We start from the raw sequence: 18876 nt of genomic DNA, 5'->3' as shown, positions 1-18876 counted from the left end.
CGAAAAGTCAATTTAGTTGATGCGTGAAGCGATTTGTGTTTAGTTCACGCATTTGCAGTGTTTAGTTGTTGACGCTGCTGTTGTTGTTGTTTGTTGTGTTTTTGGCGGCGGTTGTAACGAGCTGCTAAATCGATTGTGACTAATTTGCGGCAGTCACGAGGCAACGGCAGTGATTTAGAAAATGCCAAGGACATGGGCGAGAACAAGGACTCGAGCTGAGCAGGCAGCAGGAAGCACGAAAGCAGGCAGCAGGCAGCAGGAAAGCAGCAACAAAGCGCGACACATTCCATATTATTAAAATATTAAAGACAATTCAATTGGAAAATTGGCAGGCAGACAGACAGTCAGAGAGAGAGAGAGGGAGAGAGAAAGGGAGAGAAAGAGAAGTGGAGGAGAAAGCAAGCTGCTATCGATGCATATAAAGTAATTGAAATAAACGAGAACTGTTTTAGTTTCTGTTTGTAGTTCAACTAGAGAGAGAGAGAGAGAGAGAGAGAGACAGACAAGCATAACAGAGAGATAGATAGAGCGAAAGGGAAGTGAGGACTGTTTAATAAATGATTTCCGCTACGCTCGGATCTATGTGAATAAATTGAGAGAAGAGAGTCCCCCAAAAACCATTTGAAATGCAGCTTAACGTGGGCACAAACCAATGCGCAACTACAACCATATGTATCTGTATCTGTATCTCTAGCTGTGGTTGTGGCTGTAGCGATATCTGCATGCGTCATGACTGAGATTAGAGGCGTTGTTCGTGCCTGCTCACAATTGTGAGGCGGACAGAAAGACAGAGGCAGGCAAAACTAAATCAGTGCGTGTAGTATCTGTATCTTTGTATCTCAGTCGAGATGTAGCTGTATCTGCGACTGAGTCTGAGTCTGTGGCAGTGGCGGCGACAATGAGCGCACATTGTTGCCACAGTGGCACGGAGAGAAGAGGCATGTTTGATTTTTGTGCGGGTGCATGTCTGTCATTTCATTATCGAAATACGACAACGTAAACGAGCATGGCAAAAGCGAGAGCGACAGCTACGCCAAATGCCTGCAAATGATAATGAGGGCTTATCGAGTGTTCGCACTCTGCTCTCTCTCCCTCTCTCTCTCTCTCCTTGCAACTTGTAGCGGAAGTGAAGCCCGAGCAATTGTCGAGCAGACTCGTTATCTGCTTTAAAATGCGATGCGGACAGCAAAGCTAAACTTGTTTGAAAAGGCGAAAAATAAATAAAAATCAAAATCAATCAACAAGTGGCCAACAGTCAGAGGTGGCAGCTTGGCCACATCCACTGGTGGAGGAGGAGCAGACAGAAGGCAGGGGGCAGGAGGCAGCTGCCAATTCGCAAGTGTCGTCTATTTGTGCGCAAATAACAAACATTGGCACTGAGCTGGGACCCAACGTTTGTTGGATAACTGATTGGCTCTGGGAAATGACAGAACACACAGCGAGAGACACAGAGAAAGAGAGAAAGGGAGGAGAGAAAGGTTGTCAGAGTGGATGACTGGGCATGGCATTAGCTAAATAATTAATTTAATTAACATTAATGATAATCATGGACCGAGTACCGAGAGTACGACTACTACATATAGTATAATATCATCTCTTTTATGTACATAAGTATCCATAAGCACAGCTGAAGCATTCAGCTGCAATTTCAGCCTCTGGGCACGCACACAAACACACACACACACACACACCCACATACATATAATAAAATAATCATAAATATATAATGATGATGTGAGGACCCAGAACTTCACTCAGCCACATCACTGCGATAGAGACAGCGAGAGACAGTGTGCGACGAAGATGGAACATTTCGCATGCAAATACAGACTTTAAGTGCAGAGGCATTTTAGCCAGGCCCAAGTCAAAGGCGCGGCTGGCAAATTGTAATGAAGCAGACACAAGTTGCCTCCCCCAGCATCGAGATGTGAGCCTGGCAAAGATAGCGGCAGCTAAGCAAATAAATTGCTATAAAATTTTACCCAAAAGTCGCATACAAAAACCAAACAGCATACAGCTGAAAGCCGCAAGAAGAAGCCAAAGGGGGAGGCCATATAAGTGTGTGTCTGTGTGTGTGTGTGAGGGGGTGAAAGCGGAGGTGGGAGAGAGAGAGGGCCTGCAGCACAGTTTCAATATCTACACACGCCTCGGGGGCTGGGGTTGTGAATGTGAACACAACTGAACAACGGAACTGAACGAGTGAGCCGAGCCGAGACTGTCGTCATGTCAAGCAATTCAATTCAATTTGGTTTCTCACGCGTTTGTTTGTCTGCCTATGGGAACATGCTCCCCATTCTTCTTCCTCCTGTCTCTTTTCTCTCTCTCTCTCCATGTGTGCAAGTTTATTTTATTTTTATTTAATTCATTGCAATGCCAACATAAGTTGTTGCTAGGCTGCGCATAAATAAGCCATTTTATGCTTAGCAGTAAATAACAATTTGCAATTTTTGCACAGTGGCAGAGCTAAAAAGTTGCACAACTCGCATATATAACAATTTGCAAGAGCATTAAAAAGTTGCCGGATTATTATTTAAATGGGTAAAACTTTTTCACATATGGTTGTACGCACACCACACCACACGCACGCACGCACCGAGCATTATTTTTGGGCCACAGCTTAAAAGTATGCAACACAAAACACAACACAACAGAACACACAAGCTGCAAGCAGTTTAACTAAGTGCAGAGAGGCTGGCTGATATGACACTTCTACTTACTTGTGACGTCTTAAGCTGACTGCTATGCCAGACAGCCGATGAACCGAAACTGAGCAATCTGAAGAGCCCGCTGTCAACGCATTGTGCAATTTCCGTTCGCTGCTTCCGTGGCCGCTGGTTAGTGGCTTTAAGTGGCAACATCTCTTGTCTATACATCATCATCGTCGTCATCGTCGTCGTCGTCTCCATCACTATCTCCACCATCATAATCATCAGCATCTTCATGTACGATGTTAAATTTAAATAGCTGTCCGAGAGAAATGCCGACGGCTGTTGCTTTGCTCACTGCCGGAATCAACTTTGCACTCTCTTGCTCTCATAGTGCTCCTATTGATTGTTTGTCTGTGGCACACACACACACACACACGCTCGCAGTCACACACTCAGGCACACGCACACAATGAACGTTTAGTAAGTAACTGCTAACACAATTTGTAATCTATGGGTTAACTGTATAACTGGATAACTGGGCAGCAGCAGACAAAGTCGCTTGACGCTTTTTTGCCGCGCCAGACAACTTGACACGAGCGAGTTCTGCAGCCAAATGAATCTCGAATCAGAGAACTCAGTGAATCTTGCCCCAAAGATGCTGCGAACACGAAACACGAGCGCACACGAACACACGAAGCCGCGACAAAAAAGCTTCGTAAAATGGGACAACGCGCCACTGCCAGGCAAAAGTGAGAGAATGAGCGAGCGAGCGAGAGAGAGCGGTAAGAGCACAATAAATAGGTTGCACTGCTTGCGCAAAGCGTGGGGAAATATTTCTGCACAAGAAGAGCGAAAGCATCGCCAAAAAGGGGAAATGTAAACAACCGAAATGGGAGGCTGTGTCGTTTAATTAGCCACCGCTTGCATATTTCAGCAGTTACGCTTAAGAGCGACAGCTTCAAAGAGAGAGCACAAAGAGAGCGAGAGCAGACGAATGAGAGAGCAAGCTGCTGCGTGGGTGGATGTGTTGATAAGGCTACTGACCTCTGGGCCCGTGTGCAGTGGCGTCCTGTAAAAAGGGAGCAAAGCAGAGCAGAGCAGTAGCAGCAGCAGCCGAAGCGCATCAGCAAGCAGTTGAAGGGTGGCTTAGCTTAGCTTGCACTCTGTGTGTAGCTGTGTGTGTGTGCACTTGACTGCCTGTCACATACAAATCAGGTTGGCAGCACCGTTTTGTGCTGCAGTCAACATAACTACTATAAATGCCAATTAAATGCCTTTGAGTGTTTTATAAATAAGTTGAATTTACACAAATTTCAAATTTACCGCAACTAGCTCGGGCTTTTAATTAAATTAATGCATTGCCTACATTGCGGCGCCTACGCCAACTCAGCCAGTCACTGCTTCACCCGCACTTCCCCCACTTCGTCATAGACTTAGCTTGGCGCTGCTGTTGCTATTGCTGGCGCTGCCCACTTAATTGTTGGCATTTTTCTTCTGCTGTCTGGACAAACAGCTGTGCCATCAAGCGCATAGATTACACAACAAACAAAAGCCGCTCAGAGACAAAAGGCAGAAAAGGAGCTCTAAGGACCTAGCTGCCTCTTACCGGACCAAACCATAGCTATATATGGCAGACCCTTGTCCAGCAAAGCTGCCGTCTGTCGGCATCCCACCGAAATCCGAGTAGCTTTAATTTGGGCACGTCAAATGCTGAATGAAGGCAAATTTGTTCTCCACAACACAACGCAACACAACAAGTAAGTCAAAGAAAAAGTCAAAAGATTTGACCAACGCTTGCTGCTGCTGAATACTTTGAGGCGCACATATTAATCAAAAACTGAGACTTGACGTGCAGGACCTTGATTTGTTTGCCTTTCACAAGGCAACTATTAATTGTCGAGGTGCCAAGCAAATTGGCGAAAAAGATTTTCATATATAGTAATTGCAATGCGAAAGTTCAAAGTGGAGCAAATGCTGCGATAATTGAAAGTGTGTGCGTTAAATACATGCAACGTAGAGATAAATGAATATAAGATTCGAACGAATAATTTGATCAATTACCACGCCAAAAAAAGTGTATAAATGATGTTGTTTTCTCTTTCTTTCTTTTTTTCTACTCCTTCCATCAAATGGAAAAGCAACGCAACGCAACTTCAATCTCAGTTCGACAGCGTCAAGTTTCTCGTTGCACGTAGTTTATGTTTTTCGCTTGTTTTCTTTTTCACTCACAGACTCGAGACAGTGGAGCAGAGAGCCGAAATGATTAATGACCGTTTGGCATTGCCGTTGTACCAGTTGTTGTTGTCGTTGTTGTTGATTTGCACAGAACTTGGAAATGTCAACAGAGCGTCGTCGTCGCACAGTTGTCGATGGCAGCGAAAGAGAGAACAAAGTAAAACTAAAAGCCGAAAACTTTGCCTAGAAATGAAATTTGATTTCAACGCCAACACCAACGCCAACGGCTGAGTAAAGATCTCTCCAGTTACTTTGCTTTTCTCTCGAAGTGGGAGCAGGAGCGGGAACAGGAGGGCAGTCGCTTGATTGAGTAACCTTGGGATTGGGATTGGGATTGGTAACTCATCAGGCTGCAAACAAAGAGCATGCGACAACAGGCAGTGCAATTTCCCTTACGGATTACCAAATGAAAACAACTAAAAAACTAGCTTCAAAAACCGAAAAGTGTCGATGATTGCTCCTGCTGCTGTTGCTGCTGTTGATATGTCCGATAAGGGTTAAAAGGTTAAGTGAGCTAGACCCCAACAGAAAAACTGATGATGATGATGAGAAGACGAAAGACTAAAAGACTAAAGTTCTGTTGCAGGTTTCGATGAACAAACTTTGTGCGGCATTTGATGTGGTTTTTCGCAGCATCTCGAGTTGAAAGCAATTCACAATTCAAAGCTAACGAGGCGAGGCTGCGTGGCCGAGTGACAAATGAAAAATGTTTCGGGCATATTAAAAAGGATTTGCCGTGCGGCAGATAAATGGCCGTTGGCAAACGCATTACTTAAATTAATTTTCACGCAGACTCTCACTCACATAAACAAATACAAATAGGGCAACTCTTAGGCAAAAAAAAAAAAATAAAAAAATGAGGCGAAGGCAGCAAAAAAACTGTGGAAATCGGCAACTCTGTAAATATTTAAATGAGCGCCAAAGGACAATGCAACGAACAACGCTCGACGCACAACGAAAAGTACAGAGCGAGAGCTGAGAGAGTGAAAAAAAAGGGGCATAGCAACAGCAGAAAAATATAAAACAAATAAATGGCAAACACGTCGAACGACGACGCATTAAACATGTGTAAATATTTGCAGCACACAGTGTGTTGGCAAAAGGATCATGGAGTAGCACCTGCAACAAGGACAACAACAACAGAAGCAGCAACAGCAGCAGCAGGCACAAAAGCCTCGTTCCGCCATGAAATTATGTCAAAAGCTGTGCAAACACAGCCAGCAAAAAAAAAAAATACTATGTTCGCATAAAAAACAACAACGAAAAAAAAAACATGAACAACTTACCCGAGTCCACTTGGGCAATGCTTTTTTAATTAGCAGGCAGCAGCATCTCAGCTTCAGTCGAGGAGTCGCCCACTCGCTCTAATTCTCTCTCTCTCTCTCTCTCTCTCCCCCTCTCTCTTTCTCTAGTCAGTTGCGCATTTGACTGTAAAGTACATAGAAAGGATATCATATTTTGGATTAGCTTTTGACAACGTTTCTTTTGTTTGTTTTTCTGTTTGTTGGCTTGTTGGACTGTTGGTTTGTCTATCTTTCTCTGTGTGTGTGTGTGTGTGTGTGTGTGTAAAGTGGGTTAAACAATTTGCAGCTCGCTGCGTTTTAAAGTGCCCCCCGGCAAACTAGAAAGTTATGGGCGTGGCAACTCGACTCTCACTCAGCCTATGTCCTCAGCTCGGCGCCACGGCTGTCGTTGACAAAAATCTTTTGTGGTTGCCTCTAATTAAAAAGTGACTGGCAAGCGAGAAGGCGACAAAGAGAGGGCGAGAGCAGGACAGCGCGCTGCCTCGCCTTGGCCCAATGAAGCAGAATATGGCCACAAACACACACAAAAAAACTATAGCATACTTTTACGCGCAGCGCATATTTTGCCACGGCATAATTAATTAAAAATATCTGACATGCAATAATAAATTTTCAGCCCTGTCCATGTGCGTGTGTGTGTGCTTGCAGCTGCCGGTGTGTGTGTGTGTGGGTGTGGGATTCAAGGTAAGGAGGGGGTGTGTGTTAAATGCCCCAAAGTGCAAAAGTTTTAAATAAATGAATTTTGTGTGCCAAACGAAGCCAAAACATAACTGACATCATTAGCAAACTTTAATACACTTTGCGCCCAGGGGCGGCCACTGAGGCAACATAAATAAACGCAACGAAAATGTAACCAGAACAAAAAAAGGAGACAGCAAAACGTAGAGAATGCAATGCAGAGCAGAAGGCAGGACATAATGAAATGAACTAAAATGAAATGAGAATTGTATACAATAAAATTTGCGTGGTTCACTGCGAGGGTAAAGCATAAAGTAGTCAGTTAAATGGGAAAATCCAAGTTTTGTCTGCATTTCTAATATGTTTTTGAAGATAGACATAAATCGCAGTTGAAACTCTCAACTTAATGAACGACCCTCGGCTCTTCGTTTTTCTTGTACGATTGTGTGCACAAATATATTTAGAAAACAATTTAAACTTTGCACATTTGTTTCAAATATGCAGCCGCGCCATGGACTCGAGCTTTGGCTTATGCAAAGCGCACCGCATTGGCCAAGTGGCTTAGATTTTGGACTGCACAGCAAGAAGAGCAGCACCAACAATCCACAGTGAAGAGCCAACAACTGGCAACTGGCAACCAACAACAAGCAACAACCCACTGGCAACCAGCAACTAGCAACTGCCGACTGCGGACTGTCGACTGCCGGACTCAATGACAAACTTTTTAGCCAGCCAAGGTGGCAAGAACTATGTGGGATTAGACAATTTGTATGCCAGCAGTGTATAAATGGTGGTCCAGGACATGGTGTGCGGTTGCGGTTGCGGGGGGAGGTGAAAAGAGCTGCGCCAATGGCGACGCAGAATCGCAGCACCCGCATTAAGCCACAACTGATGTTTACATTTTTAACTAAGGCAACGAAAAGTTTGCCCTGCCAGCAAAAGCAAAATGTCCTGCGCCTGCCTTTTTCTCGTCTCGCTCGTTTCTCGTTTCGGCATTAAATTTAATGCATATAATATTGGCTAATGATGTTTACAATGCGCGCGGGGCTTAGGCGAGCATTAAAATTGTCGAGCCACCGCAGTTGTGGCACCTGCTGTGCTGTGCTGTGCTCTGCACAACGCCAGTCCTTGGCCACGTCCTTGTCGCTGTCGCTCGGACTCAGTTCTCGATTTCCCCTGGCTGCTTATGTAACGAAGTTAGCAATTAAGACAACTGTGCACTCAATATGCCATCCAGCCAGTTGTTTGTTAATTGAATGTGTCTCCTGCCATCATTTGGAACAGTTTGGTAGCAGTGTGTAACCGTGTTATGAATGCTTTTCCAAACAGTTTGCTACAAAATCAAATAAACTAACTTCGTCCAACAGCTTTATACACACTTTTTTCGTAGCATACTTTTCAGCTTGAGCGTAAATTGGCTTACGCCAAGAAGACGTGCAGCAGCAAACGGAAAATGTCCGACACTTGTTTGTTAATCGAAAGTGACAACTGTCAGCAGTCAAAAGAGAGAGAGATAGAACAACATAAAATGTTTGAATTTAATAAACTAACTCATGACTAATTGCTTAGCGGCATATGCAACAGCTTAACAAATTTGTGTAGCATACTTTTCAGCATGTGAGTAAATTAGCTTTTGTTTGCTGATGATGCAATTGTGTGGATGTTGATGTTGATGACGATGACGATGTTAATGTTGCTATTGTTGTTCACAAAGCAAACAAACCAAACAATTTCAAACTCATTAAAAATTGATTGACATTCTCGCACACACACACACACACACACTAGGAGCATTGCACCTAGCAATGAAATCTGTTGTGGCCGAAAATCTAATTGGATATTTTATGGCCAACACTTTTGACGTCTCGGCAACAAAACTGTGTGTGTGTGTGTGTGTGTGTGTGTGTGTGTGTGTGTGTGTGTGTGTGTACCCATTGGGAGCAATTCCGCTGCATGTTTGATGAATTTTGCGTTGATTTTGCAGGCAACAGCAACAGCTCACATATGTCAACATCAACATGGTAACTCCCTCGAAAAGGACAACGGAACATAATTAAACGACACCAGAGCCATTTCATGGCCGCTTTTCCCGTTGTTCCCTCCCCTGACACTCCCCTCGGCTGTTCACCTTGTGCCCTGATGATGAGAAGCGACGGCTAATGAGCCCGAATGGATGTAAACACAATGTGTGTGTGAGAGAAATTGTGAATGTAGGTTAATGTCCAACTACAACAGTTATGTGTTGTAAGTTGGCTTTTAAACTGAGCATCATCAAGCAGCAGGCAATATTGCATAAATAGATAATGTGCGCGTGTAGTTTGAGGGGGCGGAAGAATGTTTTAAAGTGCTGCCTGTACACAGGAAACAAAAACAAAGTATTGCAATTAATAAAGCAATCAGCACAAGAATTTGCTGCTGATGAGCCAAATTTGATTTGCATCGCATAGCATCTGGTTGACCCTAATGACAGGAAATTGTGCGGTCACACACACACTCACCCACACGCACACACACACGCACACACCCACACAACCCAACCATCTGTAGCTGCAGCAACAACAGCATTTGGCCGCAAAAACAAATCATGTTAACCACAAAACCATCAAGCAATCAAACAATACACAACCGGATAAGTTGGACAATTTTCCGTTTAATTTGTCCAAAAATCAAAAAACAACAAAAAAAAAGGAAGAAAAAAATTTGCATAATTGAAAATGAAAACAAGTGTAATAACCAAACAGTCAATATTGAGGTTTAGATGAGCGGAAATGATGGTCAAATCGAGAGGCCAATTTACCAAATGTCAACTGCCTAATATAAACTTTTCACTCGAAATAGAATGCCAGTCGAAACATGATTTATTTGTTACACTTTGACAACTTAACAATTGTCTAAAAGTAGACTAAAATAGATAATAGATATGCTTGTTATTCTGGCCATTTAATTCAAATAAGTATTGTTTAAAATAAGTCGTTAAAACAATATATGACTAATTACAATTAATACTTTAAATAGAACAAAATTACAAGATTATTCTTTTACTAAAATAATATTAACATACTTATAAAGAAGTAAGAAAGAAGTAAGTAAGTAAGTAAGTAAGAAGAAGTAAGAAGCTTATACTTGACTTCACTCACTTGAGATACCCACTACATATAGTGAATAAAATCAAATCAATGCTGTGTTATTTCTAAAATATACCGAATATTATACCACAAAAATACTAATATATGCCTAAGATCATGTTTGGTATATCAGTAAAATTCTACATTTAAAAATATACCAGATTGTCAAACAAAGCAACTAATATGGCAATATCGTCTCGTTTGTTGACGTTGATCAAGAACATATACATATACTTTATAGGCTCAGAGATGAAACATACATTTCTTGGAGGCACAAAGCTATAATACTCTTCTACCCTATGGGTAGCGGAAATATATATTATTTTACTAGAATAATATTCTATTTCGAATACTTCCTTCATATGTAAATTTTGTAATGCAAAACTTTAGCTGAACCTAATTCAAATTCTTCACTGTCTTTATTCATTCGCAGCAAGTTTTCTTCTGATTTCAATTGCTTGTCACATGCGCTCGTAACTTTAGAATATTAATCTAAGTGCCCAAGTGCCACTTGGCACCACACAGAGAAAGAGAGAGAAAGAGAAAGAGAGAGAGAGCAGCCAGTGTCATTGGAATGCTTTATCGAATGCGATGCAATTAATGCATGCTTCAAGTGAGAGATTCATCTGTAAACTAAAGCCATGTTGAACCCAGACAATTGCATCATCCATCTTCTGCAGGCATTTGTCTCTTTCACGCACAGGATATGTAACCGGACGTGGTCACGAAGCTGGGGAATGGATGCAGTCCGAATTGGAGTCGGTGATGGAAAAGAAGGAGACGGAGACGGAGACAGAGTTTAGGACATGGACATGGACATGCACATGGCGGTCGCCTTTTGTCACTGCGTGAGAGACAACAAACACATTTACTAAATTAAAAGTGAATTTATAGCGCACTAAATGCATCGCCTGCATATCCTGCCCAGAAATTGCCAGCCTCTGCATCCTGTGAGTGCGTGACTCTCTATGAGTGTGTGCCCCTCTGGCTGTGTATGTGTGAGTGTGTGTGTGTGTGTGTTTGTTTGTTCGCTTAGGTTAGTTTGCTTAATCTTTGACAAGCAGCCCAGAGGTCGTCGCCTCCTAGCATCAGCCCAGGCAATCAGAGAGCACACACAGCGTGCTGCAAGGATACACACGTGTGTCCTTCTCTCAGTGCTGCAACTGTCTGTCTGTCTGTCTGTCTGCCTGCCTGCCTGCCTGCCTGTGTGTGTGTGTGCGAAAGAGTGATGCGTGCAGTTGCTGTGGGCGGCTGTTTGACTAATTAATTATAACATTAAAATGCGCAGCGTAATTTTGCACCTTTTTGCCAAGTCGAGACAGCATGAGAAATGCATAAAAATTTATCAGCTCAAGAGTGGCAAACGTTGGCTGCCAAATGCACTAGTTGCGAGCCAAGAAAATAAATTGGTAATTTGATGTGGCAGGCAGCTGAGGCTGAGGCTGAGGCTGAGGCTCTCGTTTAATGAAAGCAAAACCCCATTCAGTTAACTAGTCAGTGAACCTGCCTGCACATGTTCAAATGGCAAATCTCTGTTTTGGTGGGAAAACAACAGACGAAGGAAACGTGAGAGAGAGAGACTGAAAGTTGTTGGCGATACGGTGACATAATGAATAGGATTTTGGGTTTTTGCGGGCACAACAACAACAGCAATCGTTATTGCAGGCAGCAAAGTGTGGCACTGAGCACTTCAATTTTGGGGGCAAGATATGCAAAGGATATGCAAGCCACAGAAACAGATGTTGCATCTCTGTTGAAAAGCAGCCAATTTGGTGCCGAGGACAACACGGATATGGAGGAGACGAGCAGCAGCAGAACGACCATAGACATGGCAAAGTGACAAAAATTTAATATGGACCCGCACCTTCACATGAAGAGAGAGAGAGAGAGGGAGCACCTATCGCCTTCTCGTCTCGCTTCGTCTGCTGCTCAGCTGCAACTGCAGACGAGACGAGTCGGGAGAGAGAGAGAGAGAAAAGAAACGCGCGCAAAATAAACGGCAAAATAATCGCGCACAATGCATTGGCAATGAGCCAAGGCAAAAGGCTGTGTGTCCTGGCCATGTTTGTGTTTGCAAGCTGCCGTCGCCGTGTGTGTGTGTGTATGTGTGTGCGAGTGTGGCGCAAAGTTTGCGCCTGCTATCGATGAAATTGTGGCCATGACACAGGACACACTCTGGACAGCGTCTGAGAGCAAGAGCAAGAGTCACGCCTGTCCAGGCAGCGATAATGCCGCTGCTTGCCAAACAGCACGGAGCACAGAATGGAACAAAACGTGGCAATTGAGGTGTGTGTGGGTGTGGGGGGGAGGCGTGGCAGCAGGTGCATTACAATGGGGTCGTGCAGCACTTGTAAAAATTAATCAAGCATTCGACAGAGCAAACAAAATGCATTTATTGCCAATAAAGTCGCATTGTGTTCGGCAATCAAACAACATTTTAAAGTCCTTTAAATGTCGTTGTCACACAAACTAACACGCACACACACACATACACTCGCACACAACAAAGCATTCAATTATGGGGTGTCAAAGATCGCTCAACAAACAAAAACGCCCAGTTGCAAGTTGCCGAGTTGCGAGTTGCAAGTTGCCGAGTTGCAAGCCGTGCAAACATTTCAATTTGCCTGCCAACGGGCGCCGCACAAAAGCCAAACAACAAACCCGACAAAGCGCATCAAAAAACACGACAAAAAATACCATAAAAAGCAACCTAGTTGAAATCCAAAAAAAAAAAGAAAGAAGCACACAAAAAAAAAGGAATCAAACGAGAAATGCAAACGAAAATGGTCCACAAATCGGACAAATGGCGCACACAAAAACGCCATTTCATATCCGGTGCGAGACGGAAGTGGCAGCCAAAGGGACTTTGTGAAACCCAAAGCCAGGCTCTGTCATGGCCAATGGGATTAGAAGGCTCCTACATTCCTCCTAGCTTTTCCTCTCTGCTTCGTCCTAGGAGCATTTGCAACTGTCGCAGATCTATGCCACATATTGTCTGCCTTACCCAGATCTGTCACAATTGCAACGAAACAAGCGTCTCACGTTCCTCGGCACAAAACTATCGCAGCGCAACTTGATAGCTGCAATATGTTTAGATGGAAAAATCTCGTATGATAAATCGGAAAAATATTCAAATAATATATTTAAGCATATTTGCATTGCTTCTTTACAAATATTGTGTTTATTGATTCCATTTCTATTCGTAGAGAAATTTAATTATATTTTTTAAACATATTTTAAAAATATAACACATGAAATTAAAATAAACTTTAAGCAGTAAGTTTAAAATATTAAAAGAAAACATCAAATATTATGGAAAATTACAAAATTGCTTGTATATTTCAAAAATAAAAATATTCTAACATAAAATTTCCAACATTTCCGCAAGACATGTTCGTCAAATGTTGTAAATCAATTCCATTTAATGGTATCAAAAAATATATAGATCTTTACATTTCAATTAAAAACTTTTATTGATTATTAAAAATTTGTATATATTGAACATTGTGATTGACTTTGAATATTTTTATCTTAAAAATTTTGCCCGATTTGAAATTTTTACAATAAATTGATAATTTTAAAAATTTTGTATTTTAATTTATTTAATAATAAATAAAAGAACTTCAATAACAGATTATTATCATAAAATACAAATAATAAATAATATATAATAAATAAATATAAAATATAACTCAGTTAATTTAAAACATTGTATCGCCAATTAAAATAATACTTATATATTTTTAAAAATATTCGAATGACAATTAAAACAATTTTTTTTAAATATTCTGCATTGGGAATATTTGGTAAATTTATGTCATTTAACACTGTCGAAAAAGTTCAAATTATTATTTTGTAATTGAAAATCATAAAAATAACTTAATTGAATCTATTTGCTTAAATTTAAATAAAAAACTAAAATAAGAGATTCGTGGAAAAACAGATATAAAAACTATAAATATATTTCTGAAAAATTTAAATTAAATAATAGTTGTACAGCATATAAATGTAATTTCTGCAACATTTTATTTAATATTACTATAATAAACTTAAAATATGCCGAAGTGCAGATAACTATCGAAGTTTATTGAGGAGCAATTCGCCCTTCGAATTTCAGTGAGAGAGATTCGTTGAGCTCATCATAGATAGCCGAACGAACACGGGCGCATCGTTGGCTCTTGATTTGCTGTTTAGTTTAGTTTAGTTGGCTGCTTGGCATGCAAAGCGCAAATATTTGGTTACATGCTCAGGTGTTCATATCGCGCTATCAAAATCTATGCAACCGGCACAAATGCTACACGGCAAACGGCAGCAGCAGCAACAACAACAGCAACAGCAGCAGTGGCAACAACAATGCGGGCTGCCGCAACCAGAGCCAAACGAGCAATCAAAATAACAAAATCGAAAAGCGTTCACCGCACTTTGCCATATTGTTTTGTTTGTGCCATGTGGTTGTGGCAACTGGAAACTGGCAACTGGCAACCGGCAACTGCAACTAACTACGAGTACAACTGTAACTGAGGGGTTGCCACAGGGGGAAAGCAGAAGCAGAGGCGAGATACTGGGTTCAGATACTGTGGGGACTGACTGTGCCGATATTATGGCCACACAGTCAACAAACAGGCTGAAAAAGAGCAACAACAACAACGACAACAACAAGAGCAACATTGGCAACGGCAAACAACGATATCAACAACGCGGGCTCAAAATCATTTTCAAATACATTTTGTGGCAGCTTTTTGCCCCACTCGCAATTTAATTGCAAATGTGCACTTTAAAGCTGGATTTTTTTCTTGCTTGGATTTTTGATTTACTGCTTGAAATAAATACAATCTATGGATATGGTGGGGATTCAGTGATATGTGTATGTTTTCTCCATGTTAATACCCTGCAAAACAAGTGAAGAGATCAGCGGGCAGCTATGAGCACAGCTAATGAATGAACAAACTATAAACAGCCTCTGAGTAACCAAGTAAAATATCAAATATATCAATTACTATCAGAATACTGAAGAGTATCTCTTTAGTGCATGCAACCCCACTGCGAATGCAACTGTGTGTGCATCAGTTGTTGTTTAGATTTACTTTTTGCATATTGAAAACAATATTTTATAAAAAATTTGTAACTTTGACCAGCTGGGCAATGGGCGACGACGCTGTGCGATGTTCAGCTGGCGCTTCGCATTTTGATGGATTTATTCATGTAGAAAATTGCATTAAAATGCAATGCATTCTCGATATGCATTTGGCGTTTATATGGGTGGACAGCGCACTGCTGCGTTGCTGTTCGGTAGCGGGGTGGCGCACGGGGCGTATGAGTAACGGCCCTCGGTGCGCCACAAAGTATGCAATTAAAAGCAGCACAAAAAAAACGAAGTGCAGCTGAGGCGTTAATTCGATTGCGGTTATGTGCAGGGCAGATAAAGTAAACCCATTTAAAGTCAGTTTTATGACAACTTACAAGCTCCCTCCACCCCCTCCAACTTCCCCTTTTCCCATTCACCTCACACACACAAAGCTATTTCGCATAGCTGCAAAGTTTGAGCACAATGCACCAGCAGGTTGAGCAGGTTGCGTGTAATGCAATTTGCCTCGAGCTTGTGAGAAAAGTTGTAATTGAAATGCCAAGCGATAAGATGTAAAAATATATATATAAGGGTTTATTCAACGCAATTATGCAATACGCCAGGTTCGTGTAGACACCGCTACCAATAAGTCAGCAGCAGATAAAATGGCCCAATGCTGAGCACACAGAATGCCAGCATCACCAGCAAGAACAGACGCCAATTCTATAGGCAAGACTATTCTATAATCATTCTTTAAACACGACTTCAGACACTTACGAGCTGCTGCTGAAGCGGCTCCAGATCGCTGCGACAGAGCGGACAACGCTTGGCTGGCCAGTTGCGTGCCTGATAGAACAGATTCAGGCAGCTGCGGCAGAAGGAGTGTTGGCAGCGCAGGAGCACAGGATCACGCTTGGCATCCAGGCAAAAGGCGCAAACTTCCAATTCCGAAGCAGGCGCATAACTCACTTGTGTTTGCTGACTCTGCTTCCCAGTCGGATGAGCAATCTGAATAGTTTGGCTAGCTTGATTCCATCTACCATCTAAAAAGACTCCATTGTTGCCTTGATCACCTATTTTTTCGCTCCTACGCCGCATGGTCTGTTTGTGTCAAGTATGTTAATGTAATAAACTTAAAAAACAAAAGTTGTATATATTTGTGTAACTGTTTTTTATGTTTTATTTTGTGCTTTGAAACTGAAATTTCGATTTAACATGACATAGCTAGAGAGTTTTCAGAGCATAAGTTGATTGTGATGCTGCGATTAGTTTTTAATTAAAACTGTTGTCCATAAATTGGCAACTGTCGCGCAACTGGAGACACCTTCCAAGGGGTCCCAGGCAAGTCGTTGTCCTCTCAGCGAAGCTGCAATAAAATTTAATTATATCAACGCCACCTCAACTGAAGCGGCAAGCATCGAATGCAATTAGTAGTAGCCTTGTACAACTCAATTAGACGTTGCCCCCCCACCACCTCATTCTTGCACTTTGCCCTTAAAGTGTGTGTGTGTGAGAGAGGGGAGAGGAGAGGAGAGGGACTTGGGGACGTGCTAAGTGTTTGCCATATATTGGCGACATCTAAGGCTCATCCTTGAGGCAGGCAACATTTTTCGCAACATTTCGAGTGGAGCAGGGGAATTACAGCGCTTTGCACTTTGAGGCAAAGAACCGCAGAGCAGACGCGATATAAATCGAACTTAACAACTACTTTTGTGTGTGTGTGTGTGTGTGTTCGTCACTGACTGCAGGATGACAGCGTCGACAACGACTTTATTTCTACAAGGTTTTTAATTAAGTTCAAGCTCATCGTCGTCGACGTCGTCGTCTGAGCAGGCGTTAAAAGTCACATCATTTCTTATCCTGGCCCCTGTCCACGCCTCAACTCAACTCAACTCAACTCGACTCGTTCTGTTAACAAGCTGACAAATTGAATCACTGACGTCAGCTGTGCGTCTTGTGTCGCTCCTTTGTAATTTAACATGCCACACATTTAAACTAGACTAGACTAGCAAAAATAAAAATAATAACACTCTCTCATATTATTAGCGCAACGATCTGGCCAATTACTTGGCCAAACATGGACATTCACTTGATTTGCATGCACAACTTGATTAAAAAGTTGCCAATTGCATAAAGTCTTTCCTCTCCAATCTCTGCATTGAATTCATCTTGATTGTTTATTGTTGCAAGTTGAGTAAAAATTGTTCGTTTTCTTTTTTTTTTTTGTTTGCTGTATTTTTGCGAGTAATTGTTGATTTGTGCTCGTCCACAAAGTTGAGCGCTGTTGTGTGCAGTTTGTTCAAATTCCAAGTTAAATTAATTTGCGAGAGTTTCTTTAATTATCCTTATAAATGGCTCGCAAATTGTTGAAACACATTTCACGCGCACAGTTCTCAAATTTGTTGCAGGTAGTTAAATGCCAACTGCAAAACTTTTCCATCAGCTCAAAAAGATAAACAACATCAATCTCCGCAGTTTGCTCTAAAAGTTAAGACCGAATCTCTTCCACTCCCCACTTTCCACTCCCTTTCACATTTTTCCCATTCACCAACCGAAACGACCTCGTTCAAAAGTGATTTTCAATTATTTACTCTAAGAATTATCAAGAGTTTATCCGAGAGTTTTCAATTCGAAAAAAAAAGAACACAGTTTGATTACATTACAAATTTGTTGTTACATTTAATTTGCTGATTAACTAATTTGATTTAAGAGGGAAATTTAATTGTGACATATAATGTGCCATATTTTATACTCTCATATTTGATTACTTTTAATTTCAGATTGCTATCGATTTTCTTTAAAAACTGTCAGAATTAATAAATAAATAAATTAGTTTTTTTTTTTATGTAAAGTAAACTCAAAACTCAAAGACCTATTAAGAGCTTCTTTAGAGACTTTTCAGTTTGATAAAAAGCAGGCTTAGATTACATTAAGACTTTGTTAGCTATAGTTAAAGCAATAATTAGCTAATTAACTATTTTGATTTTGAAATGAAATGTATTTCAAATTTGACATAAATTGCACAATAATTTATATTTCTATTCATTTAATTCCTTGTTGCAATTAATTTATTTTGAAATTAAATTGAGAACTTTAATGGTAGTTTCTCGAAATAAATCAGTTTATCGTTCAACTATTGTTCTATTCATTAGCTACAATGTTATTAATATTTAAGCAACGCAATAAATATTAAATTGTTTTTAGAATCTGTTCAAATGCAGTTTGGCTAAGCTCATTATGATTATAGAATTTATGCAGCAGCATTTGCTCGACATTAACCAGTTTTAATACCCCAGATACGAGCAATACTTTTCTGTTGCATAAATATATATGTATGTATGCATTTCCCTCTTGCTCTCACCTCCACTCCATCGCTCTCTCTCACTCTCTTGCTATTGTCGTACCGTTTTCTGTATGTAGCGCAATGTTCTAATATTTCCGCTTAAGTACGCTGCAGGCACGCTAGATGGCGCTAATGAGCTTTGTAACCGGACACGCTGGCAACGTTGGCGTTGTCCTCATTTATGCTAAGCTCTCAGTGCATTTATGCCGCGACAACAACAACAACAGCAACAACAACAACAACAATCGCGATGAGAACAAGGCAGCATACCAGAAATGTATCGTGTGCTTAATGGGTTAACGTGACGCTAAATGAATCATGCCCAGGAGTCAGCGGCATTAGTGGGTTAATATTTCAAAGTAGAGCGGGGAAGGAAGAAGGGGAATAGTTAAAGGGCGACCGGAAACGGAAACGGATAGGGGAAAGGCAAAAAGCAAAGGCAAAGGCTGTGGGAAAAGCGGCCAGCTAAAAAACGGAT

General features: G+C 41.4%; 1 protein-coding gene across 1 annotated transcript; it reads right to left on the bottom strand.

Annotated features, from left to right (window-relative positions):
• Window positions 1-15621: 15621 nt before the first annotated feature.
• LOC132791234 (E3 ubiquitin-protein ligase RNF187) lies at window positions 15622-16275 on the bottom strand. Its single transcript, XM_060800075.1, has 2 exons — window positions 15833-16275; window positions 15622-15778 (listed from the first exon to the last, which is right to left on the bottom strand). Exons 1-2 carry the CDS (start codon window positions 16151-16153, stop codon window positions 15695-15697), a joined length of 405 nt encoding a protein of 134 aa, XP_060656058.1. The 5' UTR covers window positions 16154-16275; the 3' UTR covers window positions 15622-15694.
• Between the last annotated feature and the right edge of the window lie 2601 nt (window positions 16276-18876).

Source organism: Drosophila nasuta, chromosome 3 (genome assembly GCF_023558535.2).
Source record: "Drosophila nasuta strain 15112-1781.00 chromosome 3, ASM2355853v1, whole genome shotgun sequence".
NCBI classification, from domain to species: Eukaryota; Metazoa; Arthropoda; class Insecta; order Diptera; family Drosophilidae; genus Drosophila; species Drosophila nasuta.
The sequence above is the reverse complement of the archived record's forward strand: the minus strand, read 5'-3'. Positions and strand labels throughout refer to the sequence as shown.

Coding starts and splice junctions, on each gene's coding strand:
- LOC132791234 (XM_060800075.1), bottom strand. CDS start 16,153: ATGCGGCGTAGGAGCGAAAAAATAGGTGATCAAGGCAACAATGGAGTC. Junction 15,779..15,832: donor AGCCGCTTCAGCAGCAGCTC/GTAAGTGTCTGA, acceptor TCTTGCCTATAG/AATTGGCGTCTGTTCTTGCT.